This window comes from Chionomys nivalis, chromosome 11 (assembly GCF_950005125.1).
Source record: "Chionomys nivalis chromosome 11, mChiNiv1.1, whole genome shotgun sequence".
NCBI classification, from domain to species: Eukaryota; Metazoa; Chordata; class Mammalia; order Rodentia; family Cricetidae; genus Chionomys; species Chionomys nivalis.
In genome coordinates, this window is record NC_080096.1 from 62,163,612 (window position 1) to 62,182,653 (window position 19,042).

General features: G+C 42.7%; 1 protein-coding gene across 1 annotated transcript in view; it reads left to right on the forward strand.

The window, feature by feature from the left end:
- Frem1 (FRAS1 related extracellular matrix 1) overlaps positions 1-19,042 on the forward strand; it is a 126,918-nt gene that overhangs the window by 94,011 nt on the left and 13,865 nt on the right. The window contains exons 28-30 of the mRNA XM_057784576.1: positions 9,110-9,239; positions 11,604-11,676; positions 17,199-17,348. Coding sequence (XP_057640559.1) covers positions 9,110-9,239; positions 11,604-11,676; positions 17,199-17,348 — 353 coding nt within the window. The remainder of the gene's footprint in view (positions 1-9,109; positions 9,240-11,603; positions 11,677-17,198; positions 17,349-19,042) is intronic.

Below are 19,042 nucleotides of genomic sequence, written 5' to 3' on the forward strand. Positions count from 1 at the left end.
ACTATGTTGATCCTCCCAATCCAAGAGCAAGGGAGGTCCTTCCATTTTCTGGTGTCCTCTTCAATTTCTTTCTTCAAAGACTTAAAGTTCTTGCCAAATAGATCTTTCACTTCCTTGGTCAGAGTTACCCCAAGGTATTTTATGCTATTTGTGGCTATCGTGAAAGGTGATGCTTCTCTGATTTCCCTCTCTGCTTCCTTATCCTTAGTGTATAGGAAGGCAACTGATTTTTTGGAGTTGATTTTGTATCCTGCCACATTACCAAAGGTGTTTATCAGCTGTAGGAGTTCTTTGGTAGAGTTTTTGGGGTCGGTTATGTATACTATCATATCATCTGCAAATAATGAAAGCTTAACTTCTTCCTTTCCAATATGGATCCCCTTGATCCCCTTATGTTGTCTTATTGCTATTGCTAGAACTTCAAGCACCATATTGAAGAGGTATGGAGAGAGTGGACATCCTTGTCGTGTTCCTGATTTTAGTGGGATGGCTTTGAGTTTTTCTCCATTTAATTTAATGTTAGCTGTCGGCTTGCTGTAAATAGCTTTTATTATATTTAGGTATGCCCCTTGTATCCCTAATCTCTCCAAGACCTTTATCATAAAGGAGTGTTGAATTTTGTCGAATGCTTTTTCAGCATCTAATGAAATGATCATATGGTTTTTTTCTTTCAGTTTATTTATATGGTTGATTACATTGATAGATTTGCGTATGTTGAACCAGCCCTGCATCTCTGGAATGAAGCCTACTTGATCATAATGGATAACTTTTCTAATGTGTTCTTGGATTCGGTTTGCCAGTATTTTATTGAGAATTTTTGCGTCGATGTTCATGAGTGAGATAGGCCTGTAATTCTCTTTCTTGGTTGGGCCTTTGTGTGGTTTTGGTATCAGGGTAACTGTAGCTTCATAAAAGGAATTTGGCAATGACTCTTCTGTTTCTATATTGTGAAATACATTAAGAAGTATAGGTATTAGCTCTTCTTGGAAGTTCTGGTAGAATTCTGCATTGAAACCATCTGGCCCTGGGCTTTTTTTGGAAGGGAGATTTTTGATAACTGTTTCTAATTCTTCGCGACTAACAGGTCTATTTAGATCGTTCACCTGGTCTTGGTTTAGGTTTGGTATATGGTACTTATCTAAAAAAGTGTCCATTTCTTTTGCATTTTCCAGTTTTGTGGCATACAGGCTTTTGTAGTAAGATCTAATGATTCTCTGAATTTCCTCTGTGTCTGTGGTTATGTCCCCCTTTTCATTTCTGATCTTATTTATTTGCGTGTTCTCTCTCTGTCATTTAATTAGTTTGGATAGGGGTTTGTCAATCTTGTTGATTTTCTCCAAGAACCAACTTTTTGTTTCATTGATTCTTTGGACTGTTTTCTGTGTTTCTATTTTGTTGATTTCTGCCCTCAGTTTGATTATTTCCAGTCTTCTACTCCTTCTGGGCTCGTCTGCTTCTTTTTTTTCTAGAGCTTTCAGGTGTGCTGTTAAGTCCCCAATGTATGCTTTCTCCGTTTTCTTTAGGTGGGCACTTAGTGCTATGAACTTTCCTCTTAGCACTGCTTTCATCGTGTCCCATAGGTTTGAGTATGTTGTCTCTTTGTTTTCATTAAATTCAAGGAAGACTTTAATTTCTTTCTTAATTTCTTCCTTGACCCAGGTGTGGTTCAGTAGTTGACTGTTCAGTTTCCATGAGTTTGTCAGCTTTCTGGGGGTAGCTTTGTTGGTGGCTTCTAACTTTAATCCGTGGTGATCTGATAAGACACAGGTGGACACTGATATTTTTTTGTATCTGTGGAGGTTTCCTTTGTTTCCAAGTATGTGGTCAATTTTCGAGAAGGTTCCATGAGCTGCAGAGAAGAAGGTGTATTCTTTCCTATTTGGGTGGAGTGTTCTATAGATGTCTGTTAAGTCCATTTGATTCATTACCTCCAACAATTCTCTTAATTCTCTATTAGTTTTCTGTCTGATTGACCTGTCCATTGGTGAGAGAGGTGTGTTGAAGTCTCCTACTACTAGTGTGTGTGATTTGATGTCTGCCTTGAGTTTTAGCAATATTTCTTTTACATAAGTGGGTGCTTTTATATTAGGGGCATAGATATTCAGGATTGAGACTTCATCCCGCTGAATCGTTCCTGTTATGAGTATAAAGTGTCCCTGTCGATCTCTTCTGATTGATTTTAGTTTGAAGTCAGTTTTGTTAGAAATTAGTATGGCCACGCCTGCTTTTTTCTTAGGACCATTTGCTTGAAAAACCTTTTCCCAACCCTTTACTCTGAGTAGATGCCTGTCTTTGTGGTTGAGATGAGTTTCTTGCAAACAGCAGACTGTTGGATCCTGTTTTCGTATCCAATCTCTTAGCCTGTGCCTTTTTATTGGTGAATTGAGACCATTAATATTAAGTGATATTAATGACCAGTGGTTGTTAACTCCGGTTATTCTTACTGCTTTTGATAGAAGAGTTTGTGTGTCTCCCTTCTTTGAGTTGTGCTGTTGAAGGGTCGCTAGATGCCTGGGTTATTGTAGGCAGTGTTGGCAATGTTGGATTCCTTGGGTTGTGATTTTCCTTCTGTTACTTTCTGTAGGGCTGGATTTGTGGCAACGTATTGTTTAAATTTGTTCTTATCCTGGAATGTCTTGTTTTCTCCATTGATAGTGAATGATAGCTTGGCTGGGTATAGTATTTTGGGTTTGCATCCATGGTCTCTTAGTTTCTGTAGTACCTCTATCCAGGACCTTCTGGCTTTCATGGTTTCCATAGAGAAGTCAGGTGTAAGTCTGATCGGTTTACCTTTATAAGTTACTTGGCCTTTTTCCTTTGCAGCTCTTAATATTCTTTCTTTAATCTGTATATTTTGTGTTTTGATTATTATATGGCGAGGGGACGTTTTTTTTTGATCCAGTCTGTTTGGTGTTCTGTATGCTTCTTGAATATTCAAAGGAATATCTTTCTTTATGTTGGGGAAGTTTTCTTCCATAATTTTGTTAAAAATGTTTTCTGGACCTTTGAGCTGTGCCTCTTCTCCTTCTTCTATCCCTATTATTCTTAGGTTTGGTCTTTTTATTGTGTCCCATATTTCCTGAATGTTTTGTGATGAGAATTTGTTGGTTTTGGTGTTTTCTTTGATCAGTCCGTTTATTTTCTCTATGTTGTCTTCAGAATCTGAGATTCTTTCTTCTATCTCTTGTATTCTATTGATTATGCTTGTTTCTGTAGTCTCTGCTCGTTGACCTATATTTGCCATATCCAGCTGGTCCTCAGTTTGTGTTTTCTTCCTTGCTTCCATTTCAGTTTTCAATTCTTGGACTGTTTCCATTACCTGTTTGATCGTTTTTTCTTGGCTTCCCAGGGTATCATTTACGTATTTACTCATTTCTTCAAACTTTTTGTTATACTTCTCATCCATTTCTATGAGGGCGTTTTTTACATGTTGTTTAAGGGACTCTATTGCTTTCAAAAAGTCAGTTTTTTCCTCTTCTCCTGTGATAGGGTGTTCAAGTCCTTGTGTTGTAAGATCATTGGGTTCTGGTGTTTTCATGTTGTTTTTCAGATTGTTGGGTGAATTCTTGCCTTGGCGTCTGCCCATCTCCTCTTACCGATGCTATCTATTGGGTTTGATTTAATTGTAGCGGGGCAATCTGTTCTCAGTGCAGGCTTCACTGTTTCTTGCCCGCACTATCCTGTATCCAGTGCCTCCGCCGCCCGGGCCTGCCTGCTGGTGCCTCCACCGCCCGGAACTGTCTGAGCGCCGGTGTTTCCGCCACCTAGGCCTGCCTGCCGGTGCCTCCGCCGCCTGGGCCTGCCTGCCGGGCCTGACTGCCGGTGCCTCCGCCACCTGGGCCTGCCTGCACGCCGGTGCCTCTGCCGCCAGGACTTGCCTGCGTGCTGGTGCCTCCGCTGCCCGGGCCTGCCTGCCTGATAGATGTTTTATATCATCAAACATAGAAAAATTTGAGATTTATCAATTTACTAGAAGGTAGCTAGTTGGTGAGTGTGTTTAATAATGTCACACCAAAATTTATCAAGCCTATCATGGGATTGGGAGTCTGTGAGAGATGGCTCAGTGTACAGTGCATTTCACCTTAACAGGCTGCAGAGCCCCCTCTCCTCCCTTCCCTCCTGCATCCGGGTTAGTGCAGGCAATAATGTGTCATGGAGTGCATTTGGAAGACCCTATCATACATAGAAGCGATTTTATAGCATGGAGCATCCACGGATGTTTGTCTCCAGATTTAGATTTGGCTAGGTGCCTAAATTCTAGGCGACATGTCAGGTGTTTCAAACACAATCCTCCAAAGATGATAAGGCAATTAGACTCAGCGCATTGAAGTCATTATCTCCAAGCTGGTGGAAGAGTGGATGCTGAACGTGAACCCTGACCTCCAGGTCTCAGGAAGCTCATCTCTTATTGGCTCTGGCCTTGGTATGACTCACCCACAAGCTTGCTCTGTTCTCTGTTCTAGTTGACTGCCCAAATGAACTATAGAACCTGAGCAAGGTACACAGTGCCCGGAGCACTCATTGGAAACTCACTGTAGACCAGAAAATGAAGCCAACTTACACCAATGTAATTTTCTTAGTACGTGTTCCATGTGGACCTCTTTATTACGCACCCCTCCGAAAAAAAAAAAATAAAAGAAAGAGAAAAAGAATTCACTTCAAAAGAATAGTTGGTCCCCATGGGCCTTCTCATTTGGTGGCTCCTCCGAGCACGGGTTCTTGTCCTCTTTGGCAACTGCACCCAGCTCCTCTGTTTAAGTCTTGGCCTCAGAAGAGAAAAGTCAAAAGAAATGTAAAAGGAAAGGAATTCCTATCGGGCAAACTTTAAACAATTTAAACAGCGTTTATGAAACACCTTGTAGGGGAGAGGTTGGAGCCATTTGCTCACGGATGCCTGCATGTCGCCGTCCACAGCCCAGCGTTAACATGTTTATCCCCAGTCCAGAGCGGAGGAAAGCCCAGAGGGAGGGAAAGAAAATGGCACTTATTAAGCGCCCACTGTGTGCAGGTGCTTTGCACACATTAACTAGTTTTCGTTTTAATGATCTGACTTGAGTGCAGCTCTTCTCATTTGCCGATAATGAAAACTGAAGCCTAGGGAGACGGAGGAGCTGACCGCATTCCCACACTAATGAGCGCTTGCAAGGTGTGGCTCCGATGTGCTGGTTTTCTCCGCTCTCTCTGCCACCTCTTGGCTAACCACGCCCTGCTAACAGGAGAGAATAAAAACCTGGAAACACAGGTGTTCAGAGTATGAGATTATCGGGCATAATCGCATCATTCCGCATTGATAAACCTTAGGTAGAATGCTTAGAAAAAAATACTTTTTAACATAATTTTCTGAAGTCATACGCTACCTGGTTATAAGCGAAGATCTAGTTGTAGGAATAACAACTTAATCATCATCTCAGCTTCTACGAAACCTTTTTATGGAGAAGCTCCCCATACTTAATGAGCACTGGTGGTTGTTCACTGAACTCCTTTGAAGTATGACTTGTCTTTAGAAGTGAGGAGACGGAGGCAGCGAGAGCCCAATGCCCTCTTATTAACCTAGATTCATGTCTTAGATCCCGAACTAATGTCCTAGCCCCGAGTGTCTCTTTCAGTTTGTTGTCCCTTCGTATACATGAATCAAATAGATACAAAATAAAATACAGAAAGCCCCGATTTGTTTTAAAATTGTAAAACAGACTCTCTCAGCGTTGACGCTGTCGGTGTGTAGGGAAACATAATTCTCTTTATAGGCCAGTGTCCTGTGCACAACTGCTCAGCAGCATCCCTAGGCTCCACCCACCAAGTGCCCAGACCACCCTTCTGCCACTGTGACAGCCAGCACTGTCTCCAGATGTGCCCAGTGTTGAGAACTACAATAGACCTCAGAGAATACAGACGTGCCTGGGTCAGAAACCGTGCTTTGCGGCTGAACAATTCTGTTGGCTCTATCTTTCTCTCTAACGAGGTCAGAAGAACTGCCAAGGAGCAGAGTAAGTTGGGATTATAAGAACATATGAGAATTTTGTGGCTCAGAATTCTTTTCAAGGTGAATGAAAGACGCCGACGATGCCGGGAAAGGAATTTTCTGGCCATCTCTGAGCTCGGGAAACAGTACAGTGAGCAGCGGGTCATTGTTGAGTATTCTGTGACACTTTGTGTCTTCCACACTCTGCAAGTGAGTGTTGTACCTAAGGAAGCAACGGCTGCCCCCGTGGAGCATGCTTAGTGCCACATAAACTAACACTTATACATTAAAACACAAGTCAGGATAAAGCAATTGAAGGAAATTAGACTTTGGCAAAAAAATCTGCCATGTTAAATGAGGTGTCCAAAGACCTTTTCTTGTGTCTGACTGCTTCAGGTCACTTGGTGGTAGAGGGACCAGAAGTTTCAAGGCATGTGATCCAGTTTCAGGGTCTTCTGTTTCCAAAAGTGGTTATTAGAGACCGAAATTTAGCTTCCATTTGGAATCAGCTACTCTGCTGTGCTGAGTGTCTGCAGAGCGGGAGCTCTCAGTTGAAGGCATCTTTCCTCCCAGGAAACACTTGCAAAGTCTGGAGATAGTTTGGGTGGCTGTGACCATGGGACAGGCATGATAAAGTAGTCAACGATATCCACTGTGTAAAGATTGAAGGGGATGCTAGACCTTTCAGACTCCAGGCTGCCACACCCAGGTTAAAAGACCTGAACACTGGGCAGTGGTGGCGCACACCTTTGATCCTAGCACTCTGGAGGCAGAGGCAGGAAGATCTCTGTGAGTTCGAGGCCAGCCTGGTCTACAGAAGGAGTTCCAGGATAGTGAGGGCTATACAGAAAAACAAAACAAAAACGAAATAAAAACAAAACAAACAAAACCAAACCACCTGACTTTAAGGTCCACAGTGTTTGGTGGAGAAGCACTGACCAGGGCTCCTGCCAACTGGCTTGAGAAGTTCATCTGAAGTGTTTCACCACATTGCTAACCTTCATTTTTGACCGTAGAACACACTCCTCTCAATGGTCATAACAGGGTCCATTAGATGTGAGGACATCAACCCAACCTATCTGCACAGTACCTACACACACAGAACTTCCAGATTGTTCTTATAGGCTCCCGCATGCTAGTGTCCACCTAAGCTGCCCTCATATGGATTCTTACAGGGAGAGGGCAAAGTGGCTGGTTATATCTTTTCTCTCTTTTACAGGTGTTCATGTAGAGTTTAACACTAGAAGCTTTGCAAAAAACATTACTGTAAAAACAAACAAACAAACAAATATTCACATTCAGAACATTTTGCACATTCCCTGAGGGTAAAGAAGGCTCTCCTTTTAAAAAATATATTTTTTTCTGGAAAATCTGTAGCCTGGGTTAAGTTTCATGGCTTTTCAAAGGATTATTTATTATTTATAGTGAATAGCTTTAAGAAAAACAGACATAGAACATTGTTTGGTGATAGTCTTCACCTACAGGCATCAAGCTACTTCAGAATATGCATCCAGTAAACACATAATACACACATCTAAACACAGAGGCCCTCTGTGGTCTGGAGTAAATAGTCCCCTAAATTGTCCCCTTTTTGATCTAGATCAGCTATCAAGTTGCATTTAGTGTTGGGCCTTGAGGTCATGTGGGTCTGCCCAGTGGCAATGATTCCTCCTGACAATGATTAGTTAGCATCAGCAATGGGTGCATCTGCAGAACTCAGCTTTGGAATTCAGTGTAGCTCAAATCCATCTGCAAATACTGGCTTTTCAGTTATCCCTCTCCTTCTCCCTGAATCACTTTTTTGCTTTCTTGTTTACCTGGGTCCTTTAGGAATTCCTTGTAACATGTCATTGGCTATTATTTTATTACTCTTAAGCATAGCTTTCTTTTATTTCTTGATCTATTTCATGCTAGACTTAAATTCTGTTGCATCAAATACGAGCAAATGAACCAACATTTTATGATACTTTTTTCAACTCATTTTTATGAAATATAGGATGCAGGAGCAATGCTTCGTAGCTATCAAATAAGCACACTATGTGTACAGCACACACATGTCTTATCTTGAGCCCCTGTGGTAAGTCTATGCTGCAGGGTCACACCGCCCCTCACCTGTCATCCTTAAGGAAAAACCAGTGCCACTGAGTTTGTTTTGTTGGTGAGCTTCGTATGACATGATGGTGACCTGTGACCCCTGCAAGGGGAATAAACTAGTTGTTGAAACTTTCTGGCCTTAGTCTTTCTTTCTTTCTATGTTCTTTAGATGGTAACCATTAGATTTTCCATCAAGGGTCAGATTTATTCATGATATATCAGGAATGTTTATGAATCACATTCAGCTGTGTATAGTTTGCCCCCTGTGTCCTAGGGGTTTTGCAGATATAACCAGTCATAATTCAAAATAATTTATTAAGGAATTAGGTCATTCTGAACACGCATAGACCTTTTTTCTTGTCATCAGTCTCTAAACAATATAGTAGATCAGCTATTTTCTCTATCGTCACACTGTAGTATGAGTCATCTAGAGATGAGGTAAGGTAGATAGAGGGATGTGTGCCTGCTCTGTGTCTGTCAGCACCAGCAGTGGGTTCTCGACCCACTCTTTGGTGGACACTGGGAGATGACCAGGCTTGCACCCACGGTGCACACTAGTGTATCTCTTCCTCATGCACAGAACCAGGAATAGGCATCAGGTACAATGCGTGTAGACACATTAAGTCCTAAACACATCCTGAGGATGACTTTCCGTTAAAATAGACCCAACTTCAGACAGCTTCCTAAAATAAATGGACTTTTGAGCTTCGCGCCTGCTGGTCTCTTTGCTTTCACATGCTCCCATTTGAGCCTCTGCCTAGTCACTAACAACCACGGGACTTTTGGAAATCTTTAGAAGATTTCATTGAAAAAAATAAAGTTCCTAACACTTTCTCCATTCCCTCACAAGGTCATTATAAGGTCATCAAATAAGATAACGCAAATGTTAGTCATGAACCAACACTCCAGTGTGAGCGATTTCTGTCGTTGACATGGGTTACCCAAACACCTTTGCTGTCTTAATGGCACTCAGTGCTCAGTCTCCCATCTATTTGATACTGAGAGACATTCTTATAGGTAGCTTCTGATCAATGTTTCTCTTTTCTTCATGCACAGCTTGGAGCTGAAATGGTCTTTTATTGAATGGTTCCAGACTGAATACGAGGTCTGTGAGAATGTGGGCTTGTTGCCCTTGGAAGTTACCAGAAGGGGCTATTCCATGGATTCTGCCTTTGTGGGCATAGAGGTAACAACTCTAAAATGTAAATTGTTGAGATGGAGCTTAATGTTGTTGGTTAGTGCCTTTGATGATTTCATAGAAAAACTCCAAATGGCCAAGGAAACCAAACTGCAGGGGTAGCCTATGTGCCGGGGGTCCAAGCACACAATGTCTTTGTCCCCCAGCCCTTCAGTGAATTACTAGACAGTTTTTCAGATCTGCTTTTGGTTTTGAAATCTATCTCTTTCTACACACTCATCAGCCTTCAAAGTTTGATTTCACAGAGTCGGGTATCCTGCTTAGTGGGTTTATATTACCCTCCACCTTGAAAGGTGTCTACAGTTTCTATGTGGTGACTAAGACAAGTACCAGACACCAGTTGTCCTCTGTGAACGGAATAGGATCACTGTCCCTGCCTCAATGGACAAGGTAAAACAGGAGATATAACCCTGCCCTGAGATGTATCCACGCCGTGCAGAAGCAGAAGGGCACTTTGGGACAGTCTCCCTAAGTGTAAGAGCCTTCCCACACTTCTGGCCAGACTTGCTGCCCTTCCTATACGGTGGAGCACAGGTGTGGCTTGCAGAGTTGAAGGAGCTTGAGATGGTTCTTTCAGAGAGGCCTGAAGAGCTAATTCATTCGCTTCAGTGGAGAACAAGAGAGACTCCAACGCACTCTGACAAGATAAGCCCCCGGACAAGAGGGCGTTTCTGACAGTCCTAGTTATAAAGAGTTAAGAGGCCTCCAAACCCTGACCACACCCAGACTCACAGAGTTTCTTTCTAGTAGATATAGATCTCTGTCTCCTGGGCCTGCTGGTGTTTTATTATTAGAGAAGAAAAATTGGCATTTCCCATAATTCCAGGGAAGGGCTATGGGGAAAAAAGAGAATTAGCCCACTGTAACTTTTGAACAATCTCCTAGGCCTTCCCAGAAAGTGTCACGTATTTGAGTGACGCATTTAGGTCTATGTTACCATTCATCTTGACATGTAAAAAGAACCTACATGGGACCTTAGTCTATGTAGTTGTATGCACCCAACAGCTAAGTGTGCAGGCCGTCACTAAGGACAGTCCCTGAGGCTTTGGGGACATCTCCATATAGAGTATAACTTGCCACATTGCATAAGCTCTTATGAGTACTTGACTGAGGAGAGAGAGAAGATATTCTTTGTCCTGTGCTATTTGCCTTCTTTGGATTGTCCCCATTCGCCCGACCTGTCTTTCCAAACACCTTGCCTCAGACATGCTTTTGCAACCTAGGATTCTGTAAGCGCAGTGGTGGTAAATACTGGGTAATTGCATGTGCTAGACCCATGCAGACTAATGTAAACTCCAGCATATGGTGAATGCAGGTGTACAATGGGCTGCCTTTTCCCAGCAAAAGCTGGTGCAGGGGGAGCCTTGGCATTGCAGACAAAGAGCAAATGGAAGAAGCCTAGGAGGTAATCCCTTCTTCAGCAAGATGTTTCTAGACAGAACGATTAACCTATTAGCATCTTGGTTGGAAAGAGAGACATTGTCTGAGACCCCAGGAATGGGCATTTTAGAGCTTCAAGTTGGGTACTTCATTCCTTTTGCTGTCTTGACCATCTTCAACATCTTAAAAATATGCAAAATTAGCAGCTGCCGGCGATGGTCACCCAAGGGCTCATTCGGTGGCCTTTTCCAAGATCACCACAGACATGTAGGCTCCCGTTGGGGATCTAAGACCATGGCTTCAGAACCCTAAATATGCCTCTTTAGATTTTAGTCCTGGATCAGGGACCCAGCAGAGCCGTCAGTGGTCACTTTAGACCAGGGTAGTGTTCCGTTTTCCCAGCTTCCATGAGAAGGCCTCTAAGGCTGCGGTCCCAGATGTGGAGTCCCTTCGCAGAGCTGCTTACCAGGTCTGTCTGCCCCACAAGGCTCTCGTTCATGTTGGAGCAGAGTGAGGGTTTCATCCCAGCAGGAAAACAATGCTGAGGACTTGTCTGGTTAATCTGGCCTAAGGGCTCTCAGTGCCATGGAACCTTCAGAAGCCCTCAGAGCTGGCTAACAGTGCACAGACTCTCAGGGCTGCGAACCCCCACCCCTTCTCCATTTTAAAACCAAGAGAGGTAACGAAATAAAACGGCACTCGTAACAAAGAGAACAATAGGGTTTTAAACTTTATTCTTCTTTTTCCAATAACTGGATACCTTTAAAGAAGAAGTAACCAGTTAACTTTTTTTTAAAAGCATACCACAAAGTCTGGACCCAATATGGTTTATTATAATTTTTAAAATCTTACCTAACATTAAAAACAGACTTGAGACCATGAATTTAGTCTAGTATGGCGGGAGAGGAAATGTTTCTCCAGTACAGAATATTTGCTTTTATTTTTTAAATGAGATTTTCTCCCCTCACTAAGGTCAAGCAAGTGTCAGCTGTAGTTGGAAAAGATTTTGCTGTCACGCCTTCCAAACTGATCCAGTTTGACCCAGGTACGTTTTGTGTTTCCAGTTTGTTTCATGTTCTATAAGCTGTCTGGAGACTGCTGGGAAGACAGGATATTGTACAGTTTCAGCCAAGCAGAGGATCATCAGGGAGCCGCACCACCGTATTCTCAACAGACGAGTTTGGCGTGAAGTTCTGCCTTTATATGTTTTTTATTACAAGTGAATATTTATTTAACAGAAAAAAATCATAGCAAATAATAAACATAAAAAAATCAAAGGAAATATCCAAAACAACCTAGAAAAAGAAGATAATTTAAATATTATTATAATTTAATGGTACTTTAATAACCACATATTTTAGTAGAAAATTTTCAAGTGTTAAGATTATATAGATTCCTAATGACCTAAATGATTTCTTGTGAAATAAGTTGATATAAGGTGCTTTCAGGGAAAATTGTTATTTAATTCAATAGTACTTACTTTGATTAAAATCTGTGGAAAATTTTGGGAGGTGCGAAATGTAAAATATGAAAGTATGGCTTCTTCTGAAGATGCTCATTGTATGCAGCACACAGACATAAAAATATTTGCCAACAGTGCTTTGGAACCCAAAGTGTAAGCCATGGTTTGGGGTAAAGAAAATGCTGGAAGATTTCCTAGGGAAGGCAGCATTCTGGTGGGCAGAAGGAGGAAAAGGAAGAGGAAGAAGACCAAAGCACAAATACAAAAGCACTGCTTCTCTGGGGAAATCTGACTTGAAGCCAGAGGCTGGACACTGCCTTTCTAGGCTCCTCCTGAGGTGTGAGGTTGTCTATCTCCTTGTTCTGCATGGCTCTCTCTTGTTCCCTATGGTCTGTAATGGACTTGGATCACTCACCTAAGAACAAACGGAGAGAGAAGGAGAAGTGTTAGAGAAGGAGCCAGGCCTGCTGCAGAGGTGTTTGGCAGTCTGACAACTCTAACGAGTATAAGCTCACTCAACACTAAATGACTGAATGTCTTCATCCCCAAACTGACGGTCTTAGTATTAGGAAAGGAATGTCTTTGTGTAGTTCACAAGAAGCATAGAATACGAAGATTATATTGTTTTCCCATAACAAAGTGTTGCCAACTGGGTAGTTTTAAACATAGCTATTGTGCAGGGCAGTGGTGGTGGCGCACGCCTTTAATCCCAGCACTTAGGAGGCAGAGGCAGGTGGACCTCTGTGAGTTCGAGGCCAGCCTGGTCTACAAGAGCTAGTTCCAGGACAGGCTCCAAAGCTACAGAGAAACCCTGTCTCAGAGAAAAAAAAGAAAAGAAAAACAAACAAATAAACAAACAAACACAGCTATTGCCGTGCAGTTCCAGAGGCTGTTCAGTCAACAAGTGAGCATGTGAGGGAAAATCTATCCTGTCCCTTCCTTGTGTGTCTTTTGCTGGTCCTTCCTCCTGCTGTATCACCCTGACCCTTGTCTCTCCCTGTGGATGAATTCTCCCTTGTCATAAGGACTTGGCAAACCGAAGTTAAGGAACTACCCCATTCCACGATAGCTTCATGCTAACCCTTACTCAGGCCGTTATCCCATTTACAAATAGGGTCCCATCCTGACGTCCTGGCAGTTGGCTTAGGAAGACCTCAAAATATAAGCTCTGGAGGGATAGAATTTGGCCTGGAACAGTCAGCCTTCGGTTTGACTGTAACAGCTCAGATATGGTCGTCAGCCTCCTAGGGTTATTGAGCTTTCCAACACGGATGAGTTGGTTTTCTAGGCCAACCACATTATTGCTGCTCTGAATTTGATGTTTATCATCAGGCTTCTGCAGGGTCTTCTGCCCTCAGCTCTACTGCCAAAGAGTTAATGTTCTTTTTGTCCTCGTGTTTTAAAGGACGTGTTTGAAAGTCGATTATTTTTGCCGTATGTCCTTTTCATTATCCATTAGCCGTTTGTTGTAAGTTAGGTTTTCAGCATCCCCACCCCACCCCAGGCAATCTGTTTGGGTTGAAAGAAACTAGAATGTATCACACTAGGGGAGACTCAGAAATTTATCTCTTGGAGAGTCCACTGCGTAAGATAAATGCCCGTTTGTCTAGAAGAGTTTACATGTTGTTTGGATAGCTACTAATGACTTAGGGGGTGGAGCTCCAATAGTCTTGGGATTTTTAGGGATTGTTTATACATTGAAAAATAATATAAGCATATTTTATACAGTTTTTAATAGCCACATGCTTGGATGCTCATGATTTTGGAATTTATTAAGCCAGAAATAATTTAATATCATGAAGTCTTACTTTAGAGAATTAAAGAATTCCCCACATCTGCAGGTCCTGTAAATGTTTATATACTTTCATATTATAAATCCTTGCCTCTTTTAGATGTCCCCAGCTCCATCCTTTCTCTTTTGCTGAGAGCAATCAATTTGTTTCTTTGGAAATATCAGTTTTCCCGATACTAGAGAAAGAACGGGCCATCCGGCGCATGGTTTTCTGTATTGGAAAACTCTGTCTTGGGTGGGGCGAAGGCTTGAACTGTAGGGCTTTACCTAACTTTGTAAACAGGAGTCCTGGGAACGCCTTCAGCTGTTGGGACTAACCTGAAGTGTTTAAGTGCCTGTGCGAATACTCTAAAGAAAATGAGCGCTCTCCTTTAAAGTACGTGCCCTGGAAGATTTGATGCATTCTTAATCAAATCTTCATCATTCTGAAAAGTCAAAATGTTTTCCAAAGGAATAGCTCTCCAACGTGGCATTTACTAAAAAATATTGAGGGAATGTCTCTCAACAGAGAAATCTGCTTTGTAGGAAGATATCCAGGAATTCAGTTACTCCATAAAGGGGGGTGTGTTTGTATGAAAGGCCACCTCTTCTCTACCCCAGGGCCTTTCATTTTCTGGAAACGGGGAAGGGAGTGGTTCCAGCCTTTTGAAGACCCAGGTGTTTCTCAGGGAGTGAAGGAACACTTTGCACCTACAAAGTGGAGGAAGCAGGGAACCAAACAATAGCCATGAAATTTCTGCTTTCAATCTCCTTAATCTGAGAGGATGACCCCCACACTTGGGAGGCTTGAAACAAAGTTGAATGCATGTCAACAAATCAGAAGCCCACAAAAGAAGAGTTCTGTTCCATAAGACTCAGCAAAAACTTTTAAGGCCCTTTTGGGTATTTGTTGTTGTTGTTGTTGTTGTTGGGTTTTGGTTGGTTGGATGCTTTGGAAACTATGCTATCATTTTTCTAAAATACATTTTCAAACAGAAGGACAGCTGCTTGAGACCTGGAAATATGTTTCTATTGGATTTTCATTTAAATTGTACCTAACATTATGAGGCTTGGCGGTCAGAACGGTTCTCCGAATATGAACACTCTTAGTATTCACAGATTGTTTTCCTCGTCCACCCCTTTTCACGCTCATTTCATTTCCAAAGCTGCCTCTAAAGCCCCCGAGTCTCCAGGTTCCCAGCCTTCATGCAGACACTCAAATTCACTTTGCTAAAGCGTTCACTTTCACAAAGTCCGTGAACTCTTCCCTCATGAACCATTGTCTGAAGCCAAAATGTGGCTACCCGTGTGCATTCTCTGTAGCGTGACTACAGAAATCTACCCATGGGTCTGTGGCCTCCTTTCCCCAGACATGACTTCACCATCCAACTGATCCACCTTCTTACTCCTGACCCAAACCCCAACTTTGCTAAGACTGCTTCTTTCCTTAATGTGTGTGTGGGTCCTACAGGCATCTACTACAATACTGTATATCTATAATAATAGAGATAACCATACATAGCTTTTAACAGTTAGTTGACTTTCTGGAATATCTGTAGAAGGGCTAGAGAAGTTTGGCTTCTACATCTACCTGTCCAACCAAACACAAATCAAAAAATAGTCAGAAAAACTATTCTGTCTGTACTGATGGCAAAATCTTTGATTTTCTTGTCTTTATGCCTGGGACAATACAGTAGTCACATAACGTTCATTGTATTAGTATTAAAGACAATCTAGAGACAGCCTAAAGTTTACAGGAGACTTGCATAGGCTATAGACAAGGGGACTCAGATATGGCTGCAGATATTTCCACCCAATGGAAGTCCTGGGACTGACTCTCCTGGATACTCTAAGACAACTGTATTTGTCTTGTCTTCTCCAAGAAGTTTCAAACTCCTTTAGGTCAGAGCTTGGATTGTGCTGCGCTTCTGGTGTTCCCTATAGCTTCTAATGCAAAGGCAAGAACTTCTGGATACAATATACATTTTGGTGGACAGACTCATCCTTCTATGAGATGGAAACTAACTAGTATTGTATATTAGACAGTTCAGCTTCTGAGCTGAACTTTGTCTTTGCAAAGACTATAAAAAGAATTAACCCGAGAACATAGTCGACGCTGCAGGCTTCATAAATCGGCCCACAGCTTATTCTGTTTACCAAAATTATTGCAGATGCTCCCATTTTTTCCTCCTCTACATGCAGCCAGATACAGGGGAAGTGAACAGTTTCAATTTTCCTTGAATACTACAGGGATTAACGAGGCACTGATTCAATCATAAAATATATATGAGACATACCTTCAAGATTGTGGGTGGCAGAGTTAGAGATATGTCAGTCTGCAAGGAGAAAGGTGAATTTTCAGAAGAGAAGCCTGGGAAACAGTCTTTAACCACCTTATAGAGCTTTCTTTCTCGGCACCCATAGGCAGCGGAGGTAGGCCAAACTTTTCAAACTTTGCCCTAGAGGCTAAACTGTCCTCTTACTGCCCTGTGTCCCCTGTAGCTTGCCCATCTCTACCCTCACATTCCCCTTCTAAATAAATCCAGGAAGGTGCCCTACAGTTCCCATCATAGAAATGGTTGAGTGTCTTCCAGACTGAATGCTCTCATGTTTGGTTTGCCTTCCATCCGGATGGGACAGATTGGCTGGGATATCTTAGTGAATGAAAACTTACAATAAATTCAGAAGTGTATATGGAATAAACTTGTTTATATTCCATGACAGAGGCAGAGAGGAGAAAGGGGGCTAGGCCAGCCTGTGTCTATAACCCTCAGCCTGTAAGTTCTTGCTAGGAGAGTATCCAACTGCCGAACATTGCATTGTCCGGAAAAGCAGCCGTGGGTTAGAAGATCTGGGGAGGGAGAGCAGCCGATGCAAGCAGCTGTTGGTGAAAATGAATCACTTCAAGGATTCTGTGAGGAGCCTGAAGTACCATCCAGTAATCACTTCTGCCTGCTGCAGCATCTTAAGAGTTCTGCAACTCTAAGATTTTCAGATTGTAGTAACTATTTTTTCCTTAAGAATGGAGGGGATGGTTCGGGAGGAAAATGAATGTCTGGGATTTTGTCTACCAACCTTTTTCTCTCCCCCTGTGTAACGCAGCTTACTTTTTGTTACAGTGTTTGTATTGAGGCCGGCCATCATTGTCCAGGAACAAATGCCGTCTTTTTATGTTATTTGGGAGAACAGCAGGGCCTCAGCGAGTTGGTGGCAGTACAATAGCTCACTCGGGCTACTGCAGTCTAGCTGTAGACATGTTAATTAATATATTTCTCTGACACCTAGGTGATTGAAATAGCAATTAAAGAGTAATTAAAATGTTTACTTCTTGTAGGAATGTCAACTAAGATGTGGAATATAGCAATTACCTATGACGGATTAGAGGAAGATGATGAGGTCTTTGAAGTAATTCTGAACTCCCCTGTGAATGCCGTTCTTGGCACAAAGACAAAAGCTGCAGTGAAAATTTTGGACTCAAAAGGAGGTATTCTTTTGATCCTCGTCTTGAAATCAGGAGCGGTCCTGGCGCCATGGCTGCTGGCTTACAGCAGCCAGCGTGCTTGATAACACCTTCACATCAAAATGCGTAATTTCTTGTCAAGAAAGCCGCCTCCATCATGACTCCGGTTTCTTTATTCTGGTTTGGGCTTCATGTGGTTTTCCTCCTGCTAGGAGCAATGGCTGCAGAAAAGCAACAAGTCAGTGGCCCGGTTGCTTTTTTTTTCTCAGCGTTTGTTGTTCTCACCAAGGGGGAAACAATGTTGGTGAGAAGCTATGGACAATTATTTTCCCCCAGAGTTTGCAGGGCTGTAATTATCTTCCTCTGTTAAAGAGGGCTCTCAGTGCCTAACACTGGAGCCCCCACTGTAGTGTGACCAGGGAAATTCTAAGAAAGGAAGGAATTGGAGAGAAATAAACCTGAAGATGCAGCTGGCTGGGGATTTGGGGGCAGCTGGAGAATACTAATGAATCATTTGGTGATGTGGAGCCAAACCGTCCTGGGAAAGGGACACGGACAGCAACCTGCAAATAAAGCCGAAAGCAAAGCCCTTGGCACTCCTGAGGTTCTGTCCTGCCAAAGGCCCTCTGCTTCTGGTTCCTTATCTACGTGGCGTGGCATTCGATGTGTCCGGCGTGGTATCCCGGTTTAAGCCTTTATTTGTAAGCTTGTCGTGCCTGTGATCTGCGTTTGTTTTCTCACCTGTGAGCCATTGTCTCCCCCGCTCACCCTGTAACCAAAATGGGTGCTGTCTCCCTGGCTCCGTAGACCCACATTTTCACGTTCTCCTCACCATGTGTGCCTCTTCTCCAGCAGAAATGTCTGCTCACATTAAGTGTGTAAAATATAAAATTACAAAGATGTCCCGGGGCTGGGAACATAGCCCAGTGGCAGAGCACTGGCTTAGCCTGTGAAAAAGGCTCCGCGCTGGAAATCAGGGTAGCTAAGACTAAAATAAATATCCAGACAGGAACTGTCTGTAGGTAGTTTTTTTGTTTTCTTTTTGGTTGAGGTTTGTTATTGTACTTTAATTTTTAATCACCTTTTACTTACGGTGTTTTACGGGGGGAATCTGTTCTCTCCTACTGTGCGGGCTCCCAGGATCCAACTCTGGTAGTCAGGCTTGGTGGCAAGCATCTTCGCCAGCTGAGTCATTTCACTAGCCTGGTTTCTTTTTTCTTTTCTCATCTGTTGGTTTGGTTTTTGTTTTGTTTTGTCGTTCGTGCCTTCCCAGAAACACTGATAGTCGAGGTTTCCAGTAGAAGTCTCTCCTGAGATTCGCTAGCATTTTGTTCCCTTATAGTTGGTTGCAAATGTTCATAGCTGCTGCTAGATCACATGACATCTTTAAACAATCCCGGTTTCCACCTCTAAAAGATTGGAGGAAAACCGAATACTTTCAAAGTGCAAGTGGGGTGGTATTTGACCAGCGACTAAGCCTTCCATGTTGATGAGGATCACAGAAGGAGGGGAGTGAGCTGGTTTCCTAAGTGTCTGGAATGATTATAAAGCCATGGCGATGATTCTCATCTATGATTTGTGAGATGGATTTCATGACTTTATAATCACCCCATCCGTGTGCAGAAGGATACCGCTTTCCCAGGTGGAAACTGATGAAGAGAGAAGGAGTTTCTGGCAAATGGGAAAAAGGCAACATCTGGTGGGAAATTCATCTGTCT